This window comes from Sphaerodactylus townsendi, linkage group LG03 (assembly GCF_021028975.2).
Source record: "Sphaerodactylus townsendi isolate TG3544 linkage group LG03, MPM_Stown_v2.3, whole genome shotgun sequence".
Classification (NCBI taxonomy): Eukaryota; Metazoa; Chordata; class Lepidosauria; order Squamata; family Sphaerodactylidae; genus Sphaerodactylus; species Sphaerodactylus townsendi.
The window spans coordinates 47166664-47190179 of NC_059427.1; the positions used below are offsets into that span (position 1 = coordinate 47166664).

Consider the following 23516-nt stretch of genomic DNA (forward strand, 5'->3'; position numbering starts at 1 on the left):
GCCACGAAACCCTTTGACAATACAGAGGTTATCATACTTTGGTCACATTATGAGAAGAGTCACTGGAAAAGGCAACCATGCTAGGTAAAGCTGAAGGAAGCAGTAAAGGATGAACACCCAACATGAGATGGATTGACTCTATTAAGGAAGACACAGCCCTCAGTTTGCAATACCTGAGCAGGGCTGTTAATGACAGGATATTATGGAGGACACTGATTCATCGGATTACCATGAATCAAAAGCTACTTGACACTTAGCACACATGCAACCCCTAGATGTATTTTTTCAGGTTCCAGATTTCTCTGCAAACCTGGGGCTTTTCTCAGATTTGTAGAAAGATCTGTCTTATCTGTTCATGGTTTAAGTATCCACAGATGGAGCCATAAAGTGAATTAGATATATTGATAACCTCCATCAAATTCCTTCCAAATTAATTATTCTATTACTACAGAAATATGGTTCTGAAAGCTGTTGACAGATAGACAGATAATGAAACCCTATTGCTGTCACCATTTCAGAAGTCTACATTATGACAAAGTTACTGTTTGTATGCCTTTGTTTGTACACCTATGTCCCACAATCTGAGTTGTTTCAACAAGAAGTATATTCATTATTCACTATGAATACCGGCATGTTGCAATCTGAGCACAGGACAGGATGTGGAATGTGGTTGTTTTTTTAAATAAGTGTCTTCTTAAGCAGCAGTTTGAATAAGTGTCTTTTGAATAAGTGTCTTTTCAATCAGCAGTTTCACCTCTTCTTGATACTCAGTGCCACAGATTTGTGTTACTGACCTTTAAACACTCAGATTTCCCTTTCTGCCATTTTCTAGCATTCCTAAGCTATGTCAAATACATCCTATTACAGAGGCCATCAGCCTGTTTTCCTGCTCCCTATCCCGGACGGTTCACAAGGGCAGGCACAGAGAGGAACACAGCTGCTGTGTTTTCATACCTCTGAGTTACTGGTTGGACTCAGACATTCTCCTTACTGTAGCTTTATCATTACAAACAGGAATAACTCCATGGGATTTGCAAAGTATTGACTGTATTCCATGTTTAGTGTCCGGATATGATCACTGTTCTGTTTCAAAGAACAAGTTATCCTTCTTGTCAGATCTCACACCTGCAGTTATTTTCAATCCAGGAACTCAACCGAACTGCCAAAAGAAGTTTGCCATGATGAAAGGTTAAGTCCTGCTTGCTGTTATGTGTCCTTGCTCTGTTATCACCAGTTTGTCCAAATCATTGTGCCTTTAAACACAAAGAAACTGCAACAGGCCTTCCGTATGGCCACACATTTCCCCAAACAGCTGCAAATTCTCAGGCAAATGGTTTTTTTTATTTTTCTTGTTCATGCACTTGGCCCTCCTTAATCTTAACTATCTTCTCTTGGCTGTCCTTTCCTATAACTCTCTGCTTTCCGTCCTATTAATTCTCCATTATTCTCCCAAGGGTTCAGCTTTGGTGGGATCAGTGACACAGATCCCATCTCCACATCTGGAATCAGGACCTCTGTGAAGGCTGAAGAGAGTGACCATTTCAAGTCAACAGAGGGAAAGATGGAAATTGATGAAACAGAAAGCATGTCATTACCAAATGTGTGAGTAAAGCAAAATCTGTAATAGTCTTTCACAATTGTTGGATGGTAGGCGCTTATTTGCTTGTTACTATTACTCAGCAGCAGCTGGACCACCCAATAGTCATAAAGCAAAGAACCAGACCCACCCACCCCCACAAGTCCAGATGCCAGTTCTGTCCTGTCAGCCTACTCAGCCTACTCTATTGAAGGACATAAGAACAGGGGCTCATTCACTTGCTTATTTGTCAAATCTATTTAATCTGTTTAATCTGTATTTATTGTTTTAATTGCTGCTGAATTTTAATGAGTTAGATTTTATGTTATATGGATTTACTGTTCTGGAAACAGTTATGTTGTGAGCCGCCTCAAGCCCTTCGGGGATGAGGCGGCCTATAAATTTAATAAACAAACAAAAACAAACAAACAAACAAACAAACAAATAAAATGTGATACATACAGTCATCTGTTAACAATATCACTCTGCTACCTATGTAGGACAAACAAGCCAGCAAAAAAAGAGGGGGGCACAAATATGACAAAATGGAAACATTCAGACAGCAAGAGGACATTTCAGACTAGAAGGACGCTCTATTGCTGACCTGAAAGTCTCCATTCTAGGCCAACAGAGAACACTTAAATGAAGACTCTAGCCAGACACTACTTACGACAACTTCCCCCTGTCCTGTTCAGGCAAGGTGCTCCCAGAAGTTTTCGTTCTGAAAGTTCCAACTGTCACTTTCAGGACTCACTGAGCAGCTACCAACTGATTTTTATACTGATGAGGTAGTGTTAGTGCAGTACTCCTGCTGACTGAGAAGTCCCTTTGTGCATCTGGTAATCTGCTGGTCTTTGAAGTGCCAAGACTCTTTCCAGACTTTTCTGCAAAAGACTAACATAGCTATCCAATCCCACATTTGTAGGTATTTTAATAGCTGATGACTGGAAATGGATTGATTGAATGCCTGCAATACAAAGTTCAGGAAGGAGGATGCATCCTGTTACTGGCCTGGGGCTGTTGCCAAACTTCATCTGACCTGTGCTTGATTATCAGTACAGAACAAAGCTTCAGAAAATGGGTTAGTGGTTACATGGCCTCAGACAACGAACCTCGGTTTCTGTGTTCTACAGAAGTTCTAGAATAATAGCTTTCCTTTAAAATAAGGGAACGATCAACCACATCTTGGTGAGTATTATGGAATGTGGCAGGGATATATAAATACATTAATCACTATGAAATAGATCTCATCACTCTGCTCAATTAAATATGAAGTCTTCCTCCTGAGGGAAGTCAAGTAGCCTTCTTCCTGAGCCTTTCTCAGTTGCTGAAGGAAGGCTTTGTGCTTAGCTGACTGCAATAGTAAGATCCAACCTATTTCCAAAAATAAGATCAGATTGATCATTATGGGAGTGTTTTGGGGTGGGGGAATAGATAGGATCTGGACCTCACAAAATCTCATGGCAGAAACGTGACCCTGAGAAATGCTACTGTGAAAGCATCAGAACCCACTTCCTTTCTTCGTGCATTCAGATTGTGCTGCAGAGAGAATAAACAGGCTCCCAACGTTTCCTGATTTTTCCTCTTATCTCTCCCTTATCTCAGAATAAACACCAATGAAATCACAAGCAAGCTCCAGTGTTGCACGAAGAACTTCTTGGTCCCTTGGTCTCACACAGAGACAGTTTGCTACCAGTATGGTACAGATCAAGTCCATGGACTCAATCCATGAAAAAAAAATCCAGTCATGACTAAATCCCATTGAAAGCAATGGAACTTTCTTAAGAGTAATGAAACCCATTTATGGACAGTGGAACTTTTCCAAATAACTTCTGCCATACTCTGCGTTTAGAGACTCATGGATGCTTGTCAATGTTTCCATATTCAGCATAAACTAATGTATACTATGCAGTAAAGTAAGATTTGTATCACTTTCTCAGTATCACAACCATGGTGCCATATTCTTAAGGACTGAAATACTTAAGGATTCATCCTTAGAATTCCTACACAACAATTCAATGGTTTTCTAGCAGAGAAAGATTCCACGTCTTTGGTTGAATCTATCTAACACTCTGCTAAGGTTCTAAATTCAGCAGGGATTACTTTATGAAGGAGAGACAGAATGAAGTAATGCCTTTCCCAGATATCCAATGGCTTTATGCCTCCTGAACATAAGTGCAAAGAATACCAAAGGAATGAACCACTGTTAGTCACCCACAGCAATTGGTTTAGCAGACCATCCTGGAGAGGTTGCTGTATTTACCACATCCACATTTTGATAGGGCTTTCCTTTTCCAAAATACACATTTCCTTTTAAAAGTCTGTAAATCTTTTCAGTGCTGGACTTGCTGTTAATGGGACCTATGTGACACAGGAGAGGGGATTTCTCATTGCTGAAGGTGAATTGGAGCTTGAGCTGTATTTATCTAGGAAAAATTCTGAGCAAAGCTATTTTGTTATTAATTTTGCTTCATCTGCATTATTTGGGCCATGTGGACTTTGGATGTAGTGTGGGACAATGGCTGAGGAAGATAGCCTTCAGTTTGCAAGATCTCATCAAAGTTGTCAATGACAGGATGTTGTGAAGGTCATGATTTCATAGGGTCATTACAGGTCAGAAACAACTGGATGACAATTAACACACACGTATGCACACACACCTTGAGAGGGAATATTCACCATATGCTTCTGTGGTGAATGAGATGGATGGAATCAACAAAAGAAGCCATGCCCTTCAATTTGCAAGATCTGAACAAGGTTGTCAATGACATGACAGCAGCGTGTTGTGTGGTTTCTGGGCTGTATGGCCATGTTCTAGTAGCATTTTTTCCTGATGTTTCGCCTGTGGCTGGCATCTTCAGACGATCTGATGGTAGTAAAGTAAGTGGAGTATATATGCACGTGGAACGTCCAGCGTGGGAGAAAGAACCATTTGCCTGTTTACAAGTGTAAAGGGTGCAATTAGCAAGCTTGATTTGCATGTGTTGGCTTCTCTGTGTAGTCTGAGAAGTCTGAGCCCTAACAATGGAGGCTCAGGTGAATCATGCCACTTGGGCAGCATTTCACCATCTTGGCCAGATAAAGCACCTAGTACCCTTATCTGTCCCAAACCAACATAGCCATAGTGATAAACCAAGCTGAGCACAGAATATTATTTGAAAACACAGAAATTGTGGACCACTCTGACAATCGCTATGTCACACTACACAGAGAAGCCATTGAAAATCATAAGCCCGTGGACAATTTCAACAGAAAGGAAGAAACCATGAAAATGAACAGAATTTGGCTACCAGTACTGAAAAACACTAGAATCAAGACAGTGACTAATGAACACCACCCAGACAAAGGATGTCTCCAGGAAGTAAGCAGCCAAAGGGCTAGTGAACACTACCCAGAACACCACTCACCCCTCTAGGCAGTAAGCAATCAAAGGGATCAAAAGGCCAGGCTACTACAATGAAGATGCCCTCACTAATTGATTATGCTATCTTCATGGTTACTTACATGCTAAATAGGTGGATCCCACCCAGCACATGCAAATCAAGCTTGCCAATTGCACCCTTTAGACTTGTTAACAGGCAAATGGTTCTTTCTCCCACCCTGGACATTCCACAGGAATATATACTCCACTTGCTTTATTACCATCAGATCCTCTGAAAATGCCAGCCACAGATGCAGGTGAAACTTCAGGAGAAAATGCTACTAGAACACGGCCATACAGCCTGGAAACCACACAACACCCCAGTGATTCTGTCCATGAAAGCCTTCAACCATACAATGATATGATATTTTGCAGGTCATTCATGCCATAAGTTGGAAGTGATGTGATGGCAAGTAACATATAACACATATACTTTTTGAAGCTAACAAGTTCATAGCCACTAAAATACAGAACAAGGCTGAACTTTGAGCAAAGAATATTGATGTTTTGATGGCTGTGAAAAAAATTCTAATTTTCCATCCCAAAGGCGTATCGGGGGGGGGGGGATGGCGCCCAGAGACAGCCCCCCCTGAGCCATGTCCCAAGGCCTCGCCCCCCTCCCTCCCTCCCAGCTACCGGCTCCCAGCCAGTAGCCGACAATCCCTTCTGCCCTCCCCTCTGGGGGAAGCAGACGCAACTGCAAGGCTCCGTTCTCGTCTCCTTTGCTTTTATATGCACGGGGCAGGTCATGGAGGCAGGGCTCCATCCCCGTGAGCCCCGCCCCATGCTTATGAAAGCAAAGTAGATGAGGACAGAGCCTTGCAGTTACAGAGGGGAGGGCAGAAGGGACTTCTGGCTGCCAGCTGGGAGCCTGGAGGGGGGAGGGTGAGACTTGAGGGGCAGTGTCCTCGGGCTTCCTTGGCCCCACCCACATCGATGACTACATAGACAGGGATGAGGGCGCCCAAAGATGACTTCCTGCTTCCTTGCCATCTTCCTGGTTACTTGGGGGACCGATTTTGCGCCCCCCATATTACCAGATTAGTGGCGCCTGAGACAGAGGGTACCCCCCTTCCCTAGGCAGATACGCCACTACCCCATCCCTTTCTTTGAAGTCCTACCTGGAAATATGGGGCTGCATCTGGTGAAGGTTATGACCTGTTGATCACTACCTTAACAGCAATTCCGATGAGTATAAGTATTATGAATAAATAATGAAATATATGGAGCTCTTTCTCTGTTCAAAATACTTCACATACATTATTCCAGTAATTCTTACAATAATTTCACCAGGTAGATCAATTACAGTGGCAGTACTCATTCCTTCAAGACCAAGGATAGAGGGTTGCAGTTGGTGAGAGAATCTCTACCCAGCATGGGTTAGTGTGTGGCATCCTAGAAGGGGTGATTCTGTCACCATTATTATTTAATAGCTATGTGTGCCCTCTTGCTGGGTTAATCTAGAGGTTTGGACTGGGCTATTATCAGTATGCTGATGACACCAAGTTACATCTGCTGCTAGATGGTCATCTGGATGCTACCCCAATTGTTTTTGGCTTGTTGCCTGGAGGCTGTGATGAAATGGATGAATGAGAAATTAAATCCAGCAAAGATGGAGGTCCTGTGGTTGAGCTGAAAAAGGCAAGTGGAAGAGTGGCAGTTGCTGATTCATGACAGTGTACAGCTTCTGATCATTGAGAATTTAGGCATCTTCCTTGATGCCTCCCTAATAATGGAGGCTCAGGTGAATTATGCCACTCAGGTGGCATTTCACCATCTTGGCCAAACAAAGCACCTGGTACCTTATCTGTCCCAAACCAACTTAGCCACAGTGATCTATGCAACTGTCAGCTCTAGGCTGGATTATTGTAACTCGCTTATTCTGGACTACGCTTCAACTTGCTCCAGAAACTCCAGCTTGTCCAAAACACAGCATCAACGGCCCTTACTGAAGTCTTGTGGTGGGCCCATATTCAGTCTCTGTCCCCCAAGTGCACTGACTCCAGGTGAAGTATTGAGGTAAGTTCAAGGTCTTAGTACTAATGCACAACGCCAACATAATTATGGGACCATCTCTCCTGCTATGTCCCCTAAAGGATGCTCCATTCATTGTGTCAGAATTTATCTGTGGTCCCTGACACAAGGGAAGTCCAGCTTGCCTCAACCGGGGCCAGGGCTTTTTCGGTCCTGGCCCCACACTGGTGGAGGGCTCTGTCCAATGAGACCAGGGCTCTGTGGGATCTGATGCAGTTTTGCATGGTCTGCAAGACAGAGCTGTTCCACCAGGCATATGGCTGAGGCAGTGACAGTTACCATCTTTGCCCCCACCCCCGCTCCCTTCTCTGAATTGCTAATTTTAGTGAATTCTTGATATTTTAGCCCCATCAGTGAACAAATTTGTAGATGAAATGTTTGGTTTTTTTAATCTTTAAATTTTATTGTATTTATTTGTATGAGTTTACTGTGCATATGATTTGTTGGAAACTGGCCCAAGGCCAACAGGGGAGGGGCAGTATAAAAACTGAATAAAATAAAATAAATGCTGCTTTTGTCCACAATTAAACATCAGCTTCTGCCCTTGGAAGTTTTTGCAACCCTTCTCCACTATCAAAAAGAGGAGGAAGAAGAGTGATGGAAAGAAGAAGAGATGGAAAGGGGCTAAAAAGTACAGAACAGACTCAACTATTGCACCCGCCTCTACAGCTACATCTGTGGGAACACCTGTGGAGAGACTCAATTGTATTTTTGCCCTATCCTTCCTCCTAGGAGCTCAGGGCCGCATACCCAATCCTGTCTTCCTCCACTACATCCCCAATAATCTTGCAAGGTGGATTAGGATTAAAAAAAAGTGACTGCCACAAGGTCACCCAATGAACTTTGTGGTTGATTTGGGTAACCCAATCCTAGTCAAATACTCTATCCATCCTATTAGCTTATACACTGACTACCATGCTCAGAAGAGCGGGAAGAAGATAACTGAGCCTTAGAAATTGCATCAGTAAAGACTGAGCTACATGTTCCAAAAAAAATCACTTTATTTAGTTTTTCTGCTATTTTCCCATTCATTAGAAAAATAAACAGAACAATGGGCGAGACTTTGGACTAAAGAAATAAAATTTAGAGAATGTCAGAAGCTAAGAAAAAACAGGTATAAAATGATTTTATATGCTACAAAACATGTAAAGATATAGTCAAAGTAAATAAAAATAATAATGCAAAATGTTACAAATGCCAACACGCTGATGCTACTTTTAATCATATGTGGTGGAGATGTCCGAAAGCAAGAAAATATTGGATAATGATTCACAGCGAGTTGCAAAAGATATTGAAAGTAAAGTTTGTATTAGATTCTAAGTGTATGTTTTTAAATATCTTCCCAAATAATATACCAAAAGTATATAATGAATTGTTTAAATATATGGTGTCAGTAGCTAGAATCATACTTGCAACAAGATGGAAAGTAGACCCCCACCCAGACCTGGATGAACAAGTTAACAGAACACTTAACAGGGTAGATTGCAAGATTCTGGAAAAGCAAATCAGAAGTCAAAGGAAATCTTAATAAATAATCCAGCAGATCCAAAATACTACTAAACCAGATCTTATAGAAGTTATCCATCATAGTCCCGAATGACAGCAACCTGAAAATAAACTAGGAAAAGTCATATATGTAGTAAATTTGAAAATGAACTGAATTTTCTCATTCCTGAGACCCTACTTGCATCCTGTTCCTAAATGCCAGCCAATAATGGCATCCTACCATTTCTCAAGGTTGATCAGAAACACTTTTAAAGACACTGACACAAATCCATGTACTAATAAACTGATTAATTACATTTCCTCAACTTCTCACAGGAGTATCTTACCTCTGTGCAGCAAAATGTTGAAAACTTGGTTTGGCGACTGTAGAGTGCACTTTGCGAGTGCCCACACCCAACCAGCCTGAGCAGCTATAGAAAAATAAAAGAACATATAAAGATTTGTTTTAAAAGACCATTTCTGTGTAATACTGATTTACCTACTAGACTCAAAATGATGCTGCAAAGTTGCCTAACCAAATGATCAGTGTGAATTGAGATCACCATTTCTTCTCTTGAAGGAGATGGACCCTGACCACAATCCACAAAACCATGTCTCTTGTGAGGACTCTCCGTCCTCCGAAAATAAATGGGCAAAGTAATTTCAGAATCAGAGCCTTTGGCTATGATCCCCAAACCAGTTAAGCCTTTGCATTGGGATTTTAGAGTCATATCGGTGGAACTCAAAAGTAGATTCTGCACAGCCTATTTATAACAAGTTGCAATTGTTATAAACAAACTCGTTTTCCCAAATGGAAAACAAATTCACTTATAACAGTTGCAACTTGTTACAACTTTGCTATGCAGAATCCACAAAACTGACTAAAGCCCTAGTACGTTGTGGTTCCTGTAGACTAAAATATCAAAAGAACTGACCAGCTCATAAACTTCTTGAAGGTTGGTCCATTGCCATTTACATTAAAGAATTTGGATTATGGAATAATTCAGCACTATAGATTCTGATATTCTTTAGTAGCCCTAAACTCTTAGAGGAGCGTGATGATTTGTTTTGCTGTCTTTTTCTTTCCAAAAGCTCAAGGCAGGTAACATATACATTTATAGAATAAACTCCATTAGAATGATTAGCCATCTGCACTCCATTCTATCCCTAGTCATAAAAAGCCAGCTTAGGTAAAAAAATGTTTTACACCACACAGAGAAAGTGTTCATGCTTGATCTTTGTTTCCATGTCCTTATCTGTTCCTCTGTCAATTGAACAGCAGTCTTTTGTCCGCGCAGCTCTGCACTGTCCAGTGGGCTACGGCTTCCTGTGCCTTGGCCTTTTCTGATTTTCAAGCCTGACTACAAAGAAGGGGAAAACCAGGAGGTACTAGTGGAGCAGAGGAAAGAAGATCTAGCTGGTGAGGAGGAGAGGAGGTGGCATCTCAAGCAATGAGTCTCCATGCCAGTCTAGGATGTGGAAGAGTTACTGATGATGATGAGGCAAGTGGGTGGTGAGCAGGTTCAATTTGAGGAAACAGAAACTGTCTTCCTTTACATTGTTGCATTGCTTTACAGTGCCACAGCAGCTTAATACCCCAGACAAGCCTGACCTTGTCAGAGCGGAGAAGGTAAGCAGGGCTAGCCCTGCTTAGTACTTAGATGGGAGACCACAAAGAAGATTGGAGTTGTTGTGTAGAAAAAGACAATGGCAAACTACCTCTGGGAGCACCATGGGTTGGTATTCTTGATGGCATCAGATTATTATTATTATGTAATTTTGTTTAATATCACAGCTGCCAGTTCTTTAGCTGGTTGCTGTTGGCCATGCATTACAACTTGAACCTCACCCAGAGGCCTAGAACGTTGTAATGTACCTGAATCTGACAGATGTTGATTTTGACTATTTGAAGATGTTTTAAGTGCTGCCCATGTGTGTTCAGATCACCTCAGATGGGCTGATATACAGCTTTTTTCTGTGCTTGACCTTTTGGTCACTATGATTGTTTAGTCAGGGTATGTGAACAGATTCAGTTGGCAGATTAATCAACTCATGCTTTAAAGCAGGTTGAAATCTTCACATTAACTCATGTTATAAGTGGGGCTAAAAATAAATGATAAATTCCAATGCAGATAGGAACTACCTTCTTCTCTTGTCAAATCTGCTTCCAAAGAAACTTCTGAATGGCTTTTCCTTACAGTTTGTATTCCAAGGTAGCAGATATTTCATTATCCAGGATGAAAATGCAAGTCAGTGTTTCCAACAAAGGGACATTCACCTGTGTTGAAATCCATTTTACCACATATTTCCAATCGAGAGCTTCTAAAATACTAGTGGGAGTTAAATATTTTCATTTTTAAAGTCATTTGGGGTCTGTTGCATTGGAAATACTCTAACTTTAAATTGGTTAAAAAAAAGGAAAACAAAACACTGTTAGCTTATAATAAGGAACAATACATTTGTTTAATGAAAGCATAATTTTCCTTACCATTACAATAATTGTAATAGACTCAAGATGCATCTACACTGAATTTTTGGTAATATGCTTTGGAAGGGTAGTTTTTAAATTTTATTTTTAAATTTTATTTCTATTTATTTCTATTTATTTCCCACCTTTACCACAGTCTCAGCGCGGGTTACACTAATACATGCACCATTAAAATCCTGACAGTAAAAACACAATAAAAACCCATCCTAAAAACTCAATAAACCCCAATTCTAAAAACCCAGACCCAATCTAAAGTCTCCCACACCCATATCACCCACCCACCCACAAAAAGGAGGGGTGTACAGTTGTAATCAATTGTCTAATTAAAAGCTGGATGACTGAATCCTCAGTCAATGGAGAATCCTAATCTTCAGAAATCTGGAACACTTTAGGGAAGAATACCATTCAGTCCTGGCCATTTAACCATTCCTCTCATTCCTCTGTTGGCAACTTAGAACAGTCAACACTCCCTTCATAGCAGTTCACCCTTCCCCTCTCCCCATTCTCCTCTTTGACTGCCCTTCCTAGTTTACCTAAATTTGAAATTCTGAGGCAGGAAGTGACCCATCTGGCAGTCGAGGTGAGCTTGATTGACCTGCTTCAGAAAGTCCTTCTTGCTGTAGCTGTATCCGTTGAAAACACAGCCGCCAAAGATTGGTTTCCCTCCAGAGTACATCTGTTGACAAACAGACAGGAAGGAGAAGGACAAAAATGTTTTTAGGTTAGAAAAATAATAAAGCCAAGTCTGAGAGCTCTGGCCAAACAGTTTCCTTTTCCTGTTTTGCCCAGGACTCTTCAGTGTTTTCATTGAAACATGAGGGTGTGTGACAGTTATACACATAGACTCTTCTAGCACATGATTCAATGTCTTTGCTGCCATTCACTACTAGGATGCAGAAAGGGTGCAGGTCCTACAGCCAGGCATTAGATTAGAAGCTGCAATATTAACTTTTCCAACTAACAATAGCTCCCCAAGGTTTCAGGCAAAAGAAAGAGCTACTACCTGAGATCTTTCAACTGGAGATGGTGCGGAGAAAACCTGGCAGTATGTTCAGTGTGTTTTCCAACAATAAGCTACAGCCCCTTACACAACTATCTGTGAAAGGCAATGCTCAAATATTTTAAAGCTTCTCTGCAATACAACAAGGATGAGGAAAAGATCCTATGAATTTCCAGAGGCATCCCTACCTTTCCCTTCATGAGCAATCCGCTGTGAGTGCTAAAAGGTGATGCCAGGGGTTTGGGGGGAGGCCTGAATGAACAAAATGCCATGGTTGCAATGAAGGGGAGGAAGTGCATGAAACCAGCTTTCTTATGCCTGTAAGGCTCAGGGAGTGAAAGGATGTGAAGTCAGAACAAAACAGGAGATGCTAAAAGAGCAGACTGGGGGTGGGGGGGTGGGGGCAAGGCACAGGAGGGGCAAAGGGTGGGATAAGAGAGCAGACAAACAAGTAAATGGGGGACGGAAACAAGTGGAGATGCAGAGAGGAAAACAAGATGGGGCGTTGAGGGAAGAAGATGTAAGTAGAAGGAGTGGGGAGGATACAGGCCGATGGGACAGAGGGAAACTGTACAGGTAAACCTGGGCAACAGAGTAACTGGCAACTATATGCTTGCCCTGGATGTTGTAGTGCCTCTTTCGTGCAAGAAACCAAAAAGCTCATTGCAAATCTGAAGTTCTACAGCTGCCTCCGCTCTGGCAGTCTTCCTCTGCACAGCTGTAACAGTGCAGAGCATCAACAGCTCCCTCTAGTGGACCATTGCTGCAAAAGCTGCCAGCATGGCTGACTCACCTGGGATGCAAAGCCAACTTTTCCGCAGTTCATAAAAGCCGAAATAGATTTTCGAAAATTGGAATCCCACTGTTAAGGTGCAGTATTTTTGCAAGTATAAATTCAACCTTCATGGGGCAGTAATGAATATTTTGCTGGGTGTTTTATTGTATTGTGCCATTGAGTTGCTTTCAACTCATTGCGACCCTATGAATCAATGGGCGATTTCCCACTGGTGATTAATCCTGGAATAGTCACCCGAAATATCCAGGTTTCCTCGTGATCTCCCCACTGCCGAACCATGGAACACAGATCAGTCCCGTTTCTGGCGCTCCCCCCCACCCTTATCACGGGATTTTCCTGGACGTCCTCCAAAACATCCTATCTTTATTAGCCTTGTTCATGACTTGCAAACAGAGAGCCTTGGCTCCCTTGATTTAGTCCAAAGGTCTGCAACCTGTGGCTCTCCAGATGTTCATGGACTACAATTCCCATCAGCCCCTGCCACCATGGCCATTGACCATAGTGGCATGGGCTGATGGAAATTGTAGTCCATGAACACCTGGAGAGCCACAAGTTGCAGACCCCTGATTTAGTCAATCCACCTCTTTTCCTCTTGCCTTCTGCTTTTCCTAGCATTATTGCCTTTTCCAGCAAGTCTTGTATTCTCACATGACCAAAGTACGATAGCTTTACTTAAGTCATTTTAGCTTCTAAGGAGAGTTCAGATTTGATTTTGCCCATTTATAAATGCTAAGCAGGGTTTTTTCCTACTCCCCTACTTATTGATGTATCTTTACAAAGACCTATATATGAGGCCCAAGGGTGGTGATCTCGCTCAGTTTCTACATCCCAGCTTTGAAGTCTGGAAAAAAGGATACAATGCTTATTCAGGAATAGTGTAGTGTTTTCATCTGGCTATGCTTTCATAGTACTATACACAGTTAATAATATACTTTATATTCCCCACTGCCCACCTTGGTTTGAGTGCTTTTAAGTAGATTATTTCCAAATCTTCACTTTGTAGTTTTGCATAATAGGGGGTATTATTAATCCTCTGGGTCCCCTGACAAAGGCAGAATTGTGAGATATACATTTTTGATGGGGGAAAAGTAAGTGCCATTCTTAATCACCTGAGAATAAGCCTTGTTCAATACAGTGGGTGTTTCTAAGTAAACATGGATAAGACTGGCCTGAGAAAACGGCTCCCCCTCCTGACAAATGAGATGTTCTAATCATGAACCATGTGTAATGTATTTACAGTGTATTTCATTATCCTAGCCCGTTGGCTTATGAATTTCAAAAGTGGATCAAACACTTATTGTGTAATGAGCAAGAGAAAAGGGCCTTGAACCCCGCAAAATCAGGATTTCTTGTCCAGTTTACTTTGTTCCATCTCTGCTACTTGAAATTCTTGTTCTGCAGTTTTGCTCAAAAAGCAGACAATTCCTCCCATCTTTGACTCAGCTAAAGGCCGTACATGTAGTCTTTCTTGATTGATTAATCCCCTGAATATAGGACATCAATAAGCAACCTTATATAGAGCTTCTGGGCTTGCCCAGTTCTGATAACAGAACAGAAATAGCCTTTGTGCATTCATTAGCTTCCCCTGTGTGTTATAGTTAACAGTGGAGCAATACATTCAGCAAATACCTGTCCTGTTCTTTTGAGATGGAGGCACAGATTTAAGTGCACGACCCATTTACAAAGAAATAATTTTCCAGGTAATTTTAATAGTAGACACAAGGCAATCTTTTTAAAGCCATCCTTTCAGTCACATGATAGTCCTGGTTTTGCCCATGCCACAGAATAGGAAGATGCCGTCTAAGTATTCCATACATAATTCTCCACGTGAAGCCAGGCTAGCACCCAGTGATTCCAGCCGTGAAAGCCTTCGACAATAAATAGACTACTGCTAGATGTGATGAGCGCTAGTGTGGTGTAGTGCACAGGTGTCAAACTCGTGGCCCTCCAGTTGTTCATGAACTACAATTCCCATCAGCCTTTGCCAGTAAAGCCAATGCTCATGTTGGGAGGGACTGATTGGAATTGTAGTTCATGAACATCTGGAGAGCCACGAGTTTGACACCCCTGGTTAGTGGTCAAGGTGTCAGACTAGGATTTGGAAAACCCAGGTTCAAATCCCCACTCTGACATAGAAACTTGCTGGGTGACCTGAGATCAGTCACACATTCTCAGCCATGACCCTGACAAGAAGTTGGATGGGAGACCTCCAAGGAAAACCAGGGGTGTGACCTGAAGCAGGCAATGGCAAACCACTTCTGAATGTCTCTTGCCTTGAAGACCAGGGTCGTCATAAGTCAGCTGTGGCATGATGGGGGGAAAAAGAGTGACCACAACAATATTTGTCAGGGGAAAGGATCCCCCCCCCCCATCTTTATTCAACTTAATGTTCCACACATGGGAACACCGGGGTGTTAGCTAGTTTCTGAGGCAAATCAAAATATTCAGGCAACCCACGCCCTTTATAACTCCCCCAACCCCATTTTCATGCCTAACAAAGGCTGTTCTGATACTCAAGGCAGAGATGTCAGAGGCAGCCTCAGGATCGTATGTTAACAATATGGTTAAATGTATTGGGAGAAGGTCAGCCAATGGATTCTGGCATGTTGGAGGGAATGAACTGGAACCCTTGGAAACTCTGAGCTTGCCCACCCAATGAGACTAAAGTGTAACATTTCTTCACTCAGGGAATTTACAAGCACCTCAAAGAACTGCTTTGGAACACAGGAGGGCTTTCATTAGAAATCTCTGTCTTTCCTATCTGACTTGGCGCCTCTGTCAACAAAACCAAATTAAAAAAAACATCTCTTCTGATGTGCCAAGGCTCCCAAGAAGGGTGTTTTATTTTCCAGGCATAACTAGAAGGGGTGGGATTCCAAGCAATTCAATTAAGTAATTATTTTCTCCACAACACGTGGGATTTGGGACAATGAATCAGATTCTAGACAAGGCCTTCTTCTGTCATTGTCTCCATTTTCCAGTCCTCTAAAACTGAGATCATCATATCATTTATGCAGCCTGGGTGGTAAAATAGATCAAAGATCAGTTGTGCCTTTTCATCTTTCTTTAGAAGGGCAATTAAAAGAGAGAAGGCAGGTGTCGCACACCAAATTAGTATGGAGCAGAAGTGCAATTCATAATCTTCAAGTGATTTAGGAATAGCCAAGGCAGGAGCGTTGCTCTGCTGATGTATTAATAATGTAGAAATTTGACATTAATATTTGATGCCAAATCCTAATATTTGTATTTAATTTAATCCCCACGGATGCTAATTCCCACAAAGCCTGTGGGTCTGTCCAGTGAATATGTGCTCCAGCTGCCTTTTAACCGTGATGGTGCTAGCACCCCCAGCCCCACTCCAAATCCAAAGGTCAAGGCACAATATATCTGAGCCACAGATAATGGCCAGAGGGAGACCACTGCTGTGCACAGGACAGCCATACTCTTTTCCTCAGTCTCTCAGAGGAAAAAACATCAGCTGTGCTGGACAGAACACAGAATGTGGCCCTCTGAGGGCACAGCCTTTCTGAAAATCAAAGGATTCATGAAGCCACGGGACATTGCAACTGGTGGCACAGTCTGACTCATGCTTAGGTTTTTAGTCCACATGATCATTCCTTCATTGAGGGAAACATTAGGAAGTGCTCAGCTGGCAAAGCATTGGAGAGCACAAAAGGGCATGATGGGTGGGTTCTGCACCACCTGTCGCAACTGGTGTCAAAGACCATATCCAGTAGGTGCCCATCATGCTCACGTGCCAATTGCAATACTTAAAGACGTACTTTGAGAGCTTCCCCCACCTCTGCCCCCAGTACAAAACATGCTGTGAGGGTCCTTGGGAAATATGATACCTGCTCATCAGAGAAGAATAACCTCGCTGGAGGAGATCTGGACTTCCTCTAATATATGAATAGCAACTATACCTTTGTCATGCTAAACAATAGTAGCCTGGAAAAGCCCTTAGGCAAAGAGGTAATGAGAAAGAGCACCAAGAATATTCCATGGCTGAGAATGCTTGGCTGTCCCTTTATAAGGCAGTATATAGACAGCCTTCTAAAGATATGTAAATAGCATGATGCATGATTCCCTGGCAGGGTCTCATGAGGTTCAGACCCTTTGCCTTCTGCAGTTTCTTATGTAATCTCTTTACTGAAGCAAATAATGAAGATGTGGGCCAAGATGCAGTAAGGCCATTTGCACACCAATACCATGCGTGTTTGTGTGTGCGTGTGTTAAGTGCCATCAAGTCACTTTCCACGTATGGCGACCCTATGAACTGCAAAATATCCTATTATTAGCAAGTCTTGCAAACTGAAAGCCGTGGCTTCCCATACTGAGTCAATCCATCTCATGTTGAACATAAGAACTAGCCTGCTGGATCAGACCAGAGTCCATCTAGTCCAGCACTCTGCTACTCGCAGCAGCCCACCAGGTGCCTTTGGGAGCTCACATGCAGGATGTGAAAGCAATGGCCTTCTGCTGCTGCTGCTCCCGAGCACCTGGTCTGCTAAGGCATTTGCAATATCAGATCAAGGAGGATCCAGATTGGTAGCCATAGATCGACTTCTCCTCCATAAATCTGTCCAAGTCCTTTTTAAAGCTATCCAGGTTAGTGGCCATCACCACCTCCTGTGGCAGCATATTCCAAACACCAATCACACGTTGCGTGAAGAAGTGTTTCCTTTAATTAGTCCTAATTCTTCCCCCTAGCATTTTCAATGTATGCCTCTTTCTCAGCAGGTCTTGCTTTTCTACATGTTTTATAATTTTATCTTTAATGACAGATTCTACTAATTTACCAGGAACAGATGTCAAACTGACTGGCCTGTAATTTCCCGGGGCCCCCCTAGATCCTTTCTTAAAGATTGGTGTGACATTGGCCATCTTCCAGTCTTCAGGGATGGAGCCTGATTTCAGGGATAAGTTGCATATTAAAGTGAGAAGATCAGCAATGTCATGCTTGAGCTCTTTAAGAACTCTTGGGTGAATGCAATCTGGGCCAGGGGATTTGGTAGCATTTAGTTTATCAATGGCTGCCAGAACTAGTCTACCACTATCTTCGCTAGTTCCTCGGATTCGCCTCCTAAGAAGCATGGTTCAGGTGCAGAAATTTTCCTCACCTCCTTTTGGGTGAAGACAGATGCAAAGAATTCATTCAGCTTCTCTGCAATCTCCCTGTCATCTTTTAGCTTTTTTACTTTGTTGCTCGCTGGCTCATCTCGACGGGCCTACCGCTTCCCTAGCTGGCTTCCTACTTTCGATACACTTGAAGAACTGTTTGTTGCTGGCCTTGATGTTCCTCGTAATCCTTTTTTGCCTCCCTTGGGTCTTCCTCTTTTCCTGCCACCTTCAACTTTTCCTAGCATTGTTTTCCAGTGACTCTTGTCTTCTCATAATACCCCTCAGAGTTCAGCGGGGCTTCCTTCTAAGCATGATTACCCATAATTTCAGCCTTACACATGCGCAAAACTTTGCATGCTAGGTGTTTTGCGTTAACCTTTCCTGTCGCATCCTACAGCAGCCCTACTTCATTTGTTTTAAAAAAAGCTATCACACTTTTGAGTAGGGTAGCTAATCGGACAGGAGAAAAAAGTGACTAATTGCACAAGCTGACGAGTAATGATATTCATTAGAGTAGGGAACATATGCAATAGCCGAGCAGTATATGGGGAGGAAAAATCAGCAACGGCCCAACGTGAAGCAGAATAGCTAGCCCCGTCTGTTCTTTCAGTAGGGAAATGAGCAATAAAAAATAGCTTTCATAATGCATGAGAACTTTGGGGAATAATTAGCGAGAGTAAAAAATTGAACATCCACATGCTTAGCATCTTTCCCAGCAGCGACACTGAAATTTTGGAAGTGCCTTCACAGAGAGAACTGCTTTCTTCCTTCCCAAGCAGGCTTAGGTGGCAGTTGAGAATAATGCTATTCAAAAGAGCATTTTGCTTATAAATTCTGAATGCTTTTTATGTTCGGATTTTAAGTGTTCCTGGCTTTTGTCTCTCTTTTGGAATAGCTTATGGCATCTTTTTTTAAAAAAAGAAAAAATCTAGTGGTGGTCTTTAAAGCATTGTAAACTGCCTTGGAACTTTCAGAAAATGCAAACATTTCAACGAATAAGATATACAATGGTGCATCAAAACAGACAATGGTAAATTAGAATCAATGGTGCATAATATGCTGAACTCTAATTATGGAGTTAAGTCATAGAATCAAATGTTTTATTTATTTATTTATTATTTCAATTTGATATACCGCCCCATCCCCTAAGGGCTCTGGGTGGTGTACAATTTAATATCAACCATATCAATAATCAATAACCCCAATAAAATCATAAATAACTTCGTCATTAAAACATTTTAACTTCCAGTAACTCCATAGCTTCACATATCCAGATATTCATATCAATGTCAATAACAGTAACAGTAGCCCAGCTCAGAAAGCTCAGCCCAGCTCAACTCAGCCCAGCTCAACTCAGTGGCGGTCGATCTCAAATATAATTCCAAGGGTGTAGTGGAATATAAGGGACGGCACCTCAATGGCTGACCTCCCCAAAAGCCCAGCAGAACAACTCCATCTTTTTACAGGCTCCTCGCTTGGAGATTGTTCCTACAAGTCCATGCAGGGCCTTTGAGGAAGTTGGGGGGAGGTTGTTCCACCAGACAAGGGCCAGGGCACTAAAGGCCCTGGCCTGGGTAGAGGCCAGCCGGATCATGGAGGGGCCCGGGACCACCAGCAGATTGGTCTCTACTCTGCCAAGCCCAGAGGCTTCTAACAGGGACATGTATGGGGACAAAGACGGTCCCTAAGATGCCTGTATGTGGCTTCCCAGGTCACTTAGAGGCTCCTTAAAGGTTATAACCAACACCTGAAAGATGATCCGGAAATGTTGATTTCCTAGTACCAGTTGCCATATGTGCCCAAACTGATACTTCACCATTTATTCTTAGGTTATTTGATTGTCATTTGTGAAAGGAAACTAAACGAGGAGACAAGAACCTTCTGCTTTGCTTATTTCTTCTCCCCTCTGTACTTTCTCTCCTCTTTGACCTATCTGGTGTGTTATTTAAGCTTTGTGCTGTCACTGAAAATAATGAACTAGACTGGATAACTAGTGGCTTCAAATAGTAACCTTTTCTCCTTTATAGAAGTTGCAATGACTAGGTTTAGTACGTAGGCCCTATGTGCCTGATTAAGTGTTAATTAATAGTGGAACATAACAAGCAGCTTGTGAAATCTGCAAGGACATTTGCCAATTTCATTCAGGATTTGTTAATTTCCTCGTGGTACCTTGATGCTGCTGATTCGATAGCAGCAGTGAGGAAGAGATGAAGCAGACATGAGCTATCCTTCTCAGACCATTCTTTATTTTGAGGAGGCGGGTGGGGTGGCGGCTACTCTATAAGCTGAGAACTATGAATATTTATGTGCTGCTATTTTAATGCTCATTAGCCTTAACAAACTGGGATTCCATATATTAATACAAACAAAAATTATAGGCTCAGTATAGTCACAATGCCCACTTGTGGATCCATCCCTCATAGAGCTTAAAAGAGCCCATATGCCAGGTCATTGTGAAAAGTGGGAACGCTGGGATGCCCATGGGTGCCTCACATTTTCTAATCAAGACTATCCTTTTTCTCCTTACTCAAAGAAAATGAGAAATAAGAACACAAGAAACAAATAAAATGAGAAACAAGAACGCAAGGGACATGAACAGGCCTCTGAAGGAGTGGTATGCAAATTTCCTAATTATAACTAAAACTAAGACACTGGAATGTAAATTTTAAAATGTCCCATTCTTTTAAAAAGCAATGTAGCTTGCTCAACAGGGCTACATCGCTAAAAACATAGTGGCCAAGATTCCTGGGCAAGAACTGCAGAGAAGATGGCCTGGTGAGGATGGGAGCTCTGTACTAGTGTATGAAACTCTGACTGATTCTGCACAGGCAGCTCGGGTTCATGGAACCCGTTTCAGTTGCCCGTGCCACTGTTTGCAAGGCAGCTGGGGATCACTGAAATTCTGGCGGCAGGAGACAGCACTATTTGTACAGGAAACACAGCGTTTCTGTGCAAACCATGCAGTCCAAAATCCTCTTACCCAAGAATCCCTCCCTACCTACCTGCAAGGCATGGAGAATCCACTCTAATGGCAGCCATCAGGGGAATCCACCGTAATGGTGGACAGAAGGGGGATGGAAACTGAACACTTCCTGCTTGCCATAGTTCGCACAGGTAAGCAGGAAGCGTTTGAAACCTGGGTTAAAGAAAAAAGTCTCTAATTTAGCGACTTTAGTTTAACCTGGGTTTTGGCAAATAAAACAGGTTAGAAGTGTTTGGGGTGGGGTGGGGGGTGGGGTGAGTTCTGTGGGAACTTCCCCCCAAAAAACACTTTTAAAATGGGCCTCAAACCATTCTATTTGGCCTGTGTAGAAGCAGTCCCTGGGCATCCCCTCTCATCCCCTCTCAAAAAACAGAAAAAGCATTCGGCACCCTTCATCTCTTCTGAAGGATCTAACTTATGAAGCAATAGGCACCCTTCATCTCTTCATTTCTTATGAAGGTTTGCTTACTGCTACTGGATCCTTCTCAGATAATGGACCTTTCCTCCAGCATCTTGTGTAATACACCATACAGATCCTGTCAATAGCACAGAACCTGAAAGGGCCATGCAAGCAGGAAAATTATTGACTACATACCACTACCATTCCTGGAACGACATCATGCTTCTGGATAAGAAGAGGAGGCTTCTTGTTCATTGGGTTGTCTAGGTCATATTTCAGCAACCGGTAGGGATCATGTTTGCACTGAAAGAGATGCCAAACATTCAGCCTTAAGGTCATGAGGTTTACACTCTGAGCAAATTTGCAGGATAGTGTGGGCACTAGCAAAAGCCAAACTATATCTCTGGCATGCAGACAGATGAACTAGAAACTGCCAGAGGACTTTGCCTCAGCAGTAAAGGAAGGAGTTAGAAAAGCCTTACTCAAGAGTCCCGTTGTTTTCTCTTCATCTGGGTTAACTGGGTTTCCATATCCTACCCTATTCCTCTTAAAACACTAGATCGGGGTCTTCAAACTATGGCCCTCCAGATGTTCATAGACTACAATTCCCATGAGCCCTACCACTTGGTCCATGAACATCTGGAGGGCCATAGTTTGAAGACCCCTGCACTAGATGGTAAAGGAAGGCAAGGGAACAGCAAGCCAAGCTGCTTCTGGTAATGAAAACAAGGATGATCCCACCAAAAAAGCAAGAAAAGGGAAAGCTGTCCTTGTCTTCTGCCAGGTGGTCACATAATATAGTGACTGACAGAGGATAAGAAAGGCAGAAATGTCCGTTTCTCCATGGAAACTACTTGGTTTGTCTCTTCCCAAGGAAGTAAAGTGGCAGGTAAGGGACATTTGCCTTACATTGCTTTATACCAAAGTTGCCTACAAGGGTAGAAGGAGACAGGAGTGGGGAAGGCATGGATTTCTACACTGCAGCTGAAAAAGGTGAGACAAGATTTCCTGTGTCTCACAAAGAATAGGTCTGTAAATGACTATTAACTGTGGTAACTAAACAGAAATTAACAAGGGGGACAAACCACAACAACTTGCAGAAGAGGGGAAAATATTACATTCCCACTCCCCACTGAATTCATCTTCTGTTTGCCATAGGTTTCTCTCCTCTGACCCTTTTTTCCCCCACTGGCTCTGCTCCCTCAGTTCCATGAATATTATGCACTCTTTTAGGTTGCTATGTCTGAAATCTGGTTCCCCCCACTTTTCTTTTGGGGGAAGTCTGCACATGCACTAATCAACTTGGGGGGGGGGGCGGGTTATCCTGATTGGAAGTTTTGGCCAGGTTTTTTTGTAACCCTGAAGGTTCCTCTCAGTTTGCAAAGCCCTAAACCACAGCTATTGCTAGCTGTGTTTGAGGATAATAAAACCCATCCAAGGGGTCTGCCATGGGTGTTATATTTCTGCTCCTGTAATTTAAAATACTATTTTTGTGCCCTGAATGAATAAATGACAGATCTAAAGGCCCATATATTTATTTACCTTATGTAATTTAGTCTGTTTTAGAGGAGGGACAAGCAGAGGTGGGATCCAGCAGGTTCTCACCAGTTCCCGAGAGCGGGTTACTAATTATTTGTGTGTGCCGAGAGGGGGTTACTAATTGGGTCTGCTTTTCCGTTAGAAATTCCATTAGGTCCAAAAATCATAAAGTCCTGTTGTTTCCTCTGTGGCTGGTTAGCGAAGGTAGAAAACGGGATAATTCTCCCTGTTGGGCTGTTTTAAAAACATGTTTTAGAAATATGGTAAAGTTCCTTGTTTAAGGAAAGTATCCTTCTTTTGATTTCTAGAAACAAAATTAAGTATTTGAAAGCATTAAGTATTTGTCAGGCAGTCAATTAGAGGAGAAGTAGTTGTTTCTGTTGGCAGTAGACGATAGGACTTTCTATCATGAGTTTAAATTATGGACAGAAAGATACCAGCTGGAAATTAAGAACTTTTTTTTACAGTATGAGTTTTTTACAGTAACAGATAAATTATTAATGCCCCGCCCCCAGAATGCCCGGCCACGCCCCTGTCGTGCCCCGCCCAGTCCCATTGGCGCTACGCCACTGTTTGAATCCCACCACCATGGGAACCTGTTACTAAAATTTTTGGATCCCACCACTGGGACAAGCAATGTTGATGATTTCATTTATATGTCGCTTTACCTCTC

General features: G+C 42.4%; 1 protein-coding gene across 1 annotated transcript in view; it reads right to left on the reverse strand.

The window, feature by feature from the left end:
• Positions 1 to 23516, reverse strand: part of LG03H3orf20 (linkage group 03 C3orf20 homolog) — a 78772-nt gene that overhangs the window by 25250 nt on the left and 30006 nt on the right. Inside the window, exons 13-15 of the mRNA XM_048487329.1 lie at positions 21500 to 21607; positions 11538 to 11680; positions 8864 to 8947 (exon numbers count right to left, since the gene is read on the reverse strand). Coding sequence (XP_048343286.1) covers positions 8864 to 8947; positions 11538 to 11680; positions 21500 to 21607 — 335 coding nt within the window. The remainder of the gene's footprint in view (positions 1 to 8863; positions 8948 to 11537; positions 11681 to 21499; positions 21608 to 23516) is intronic.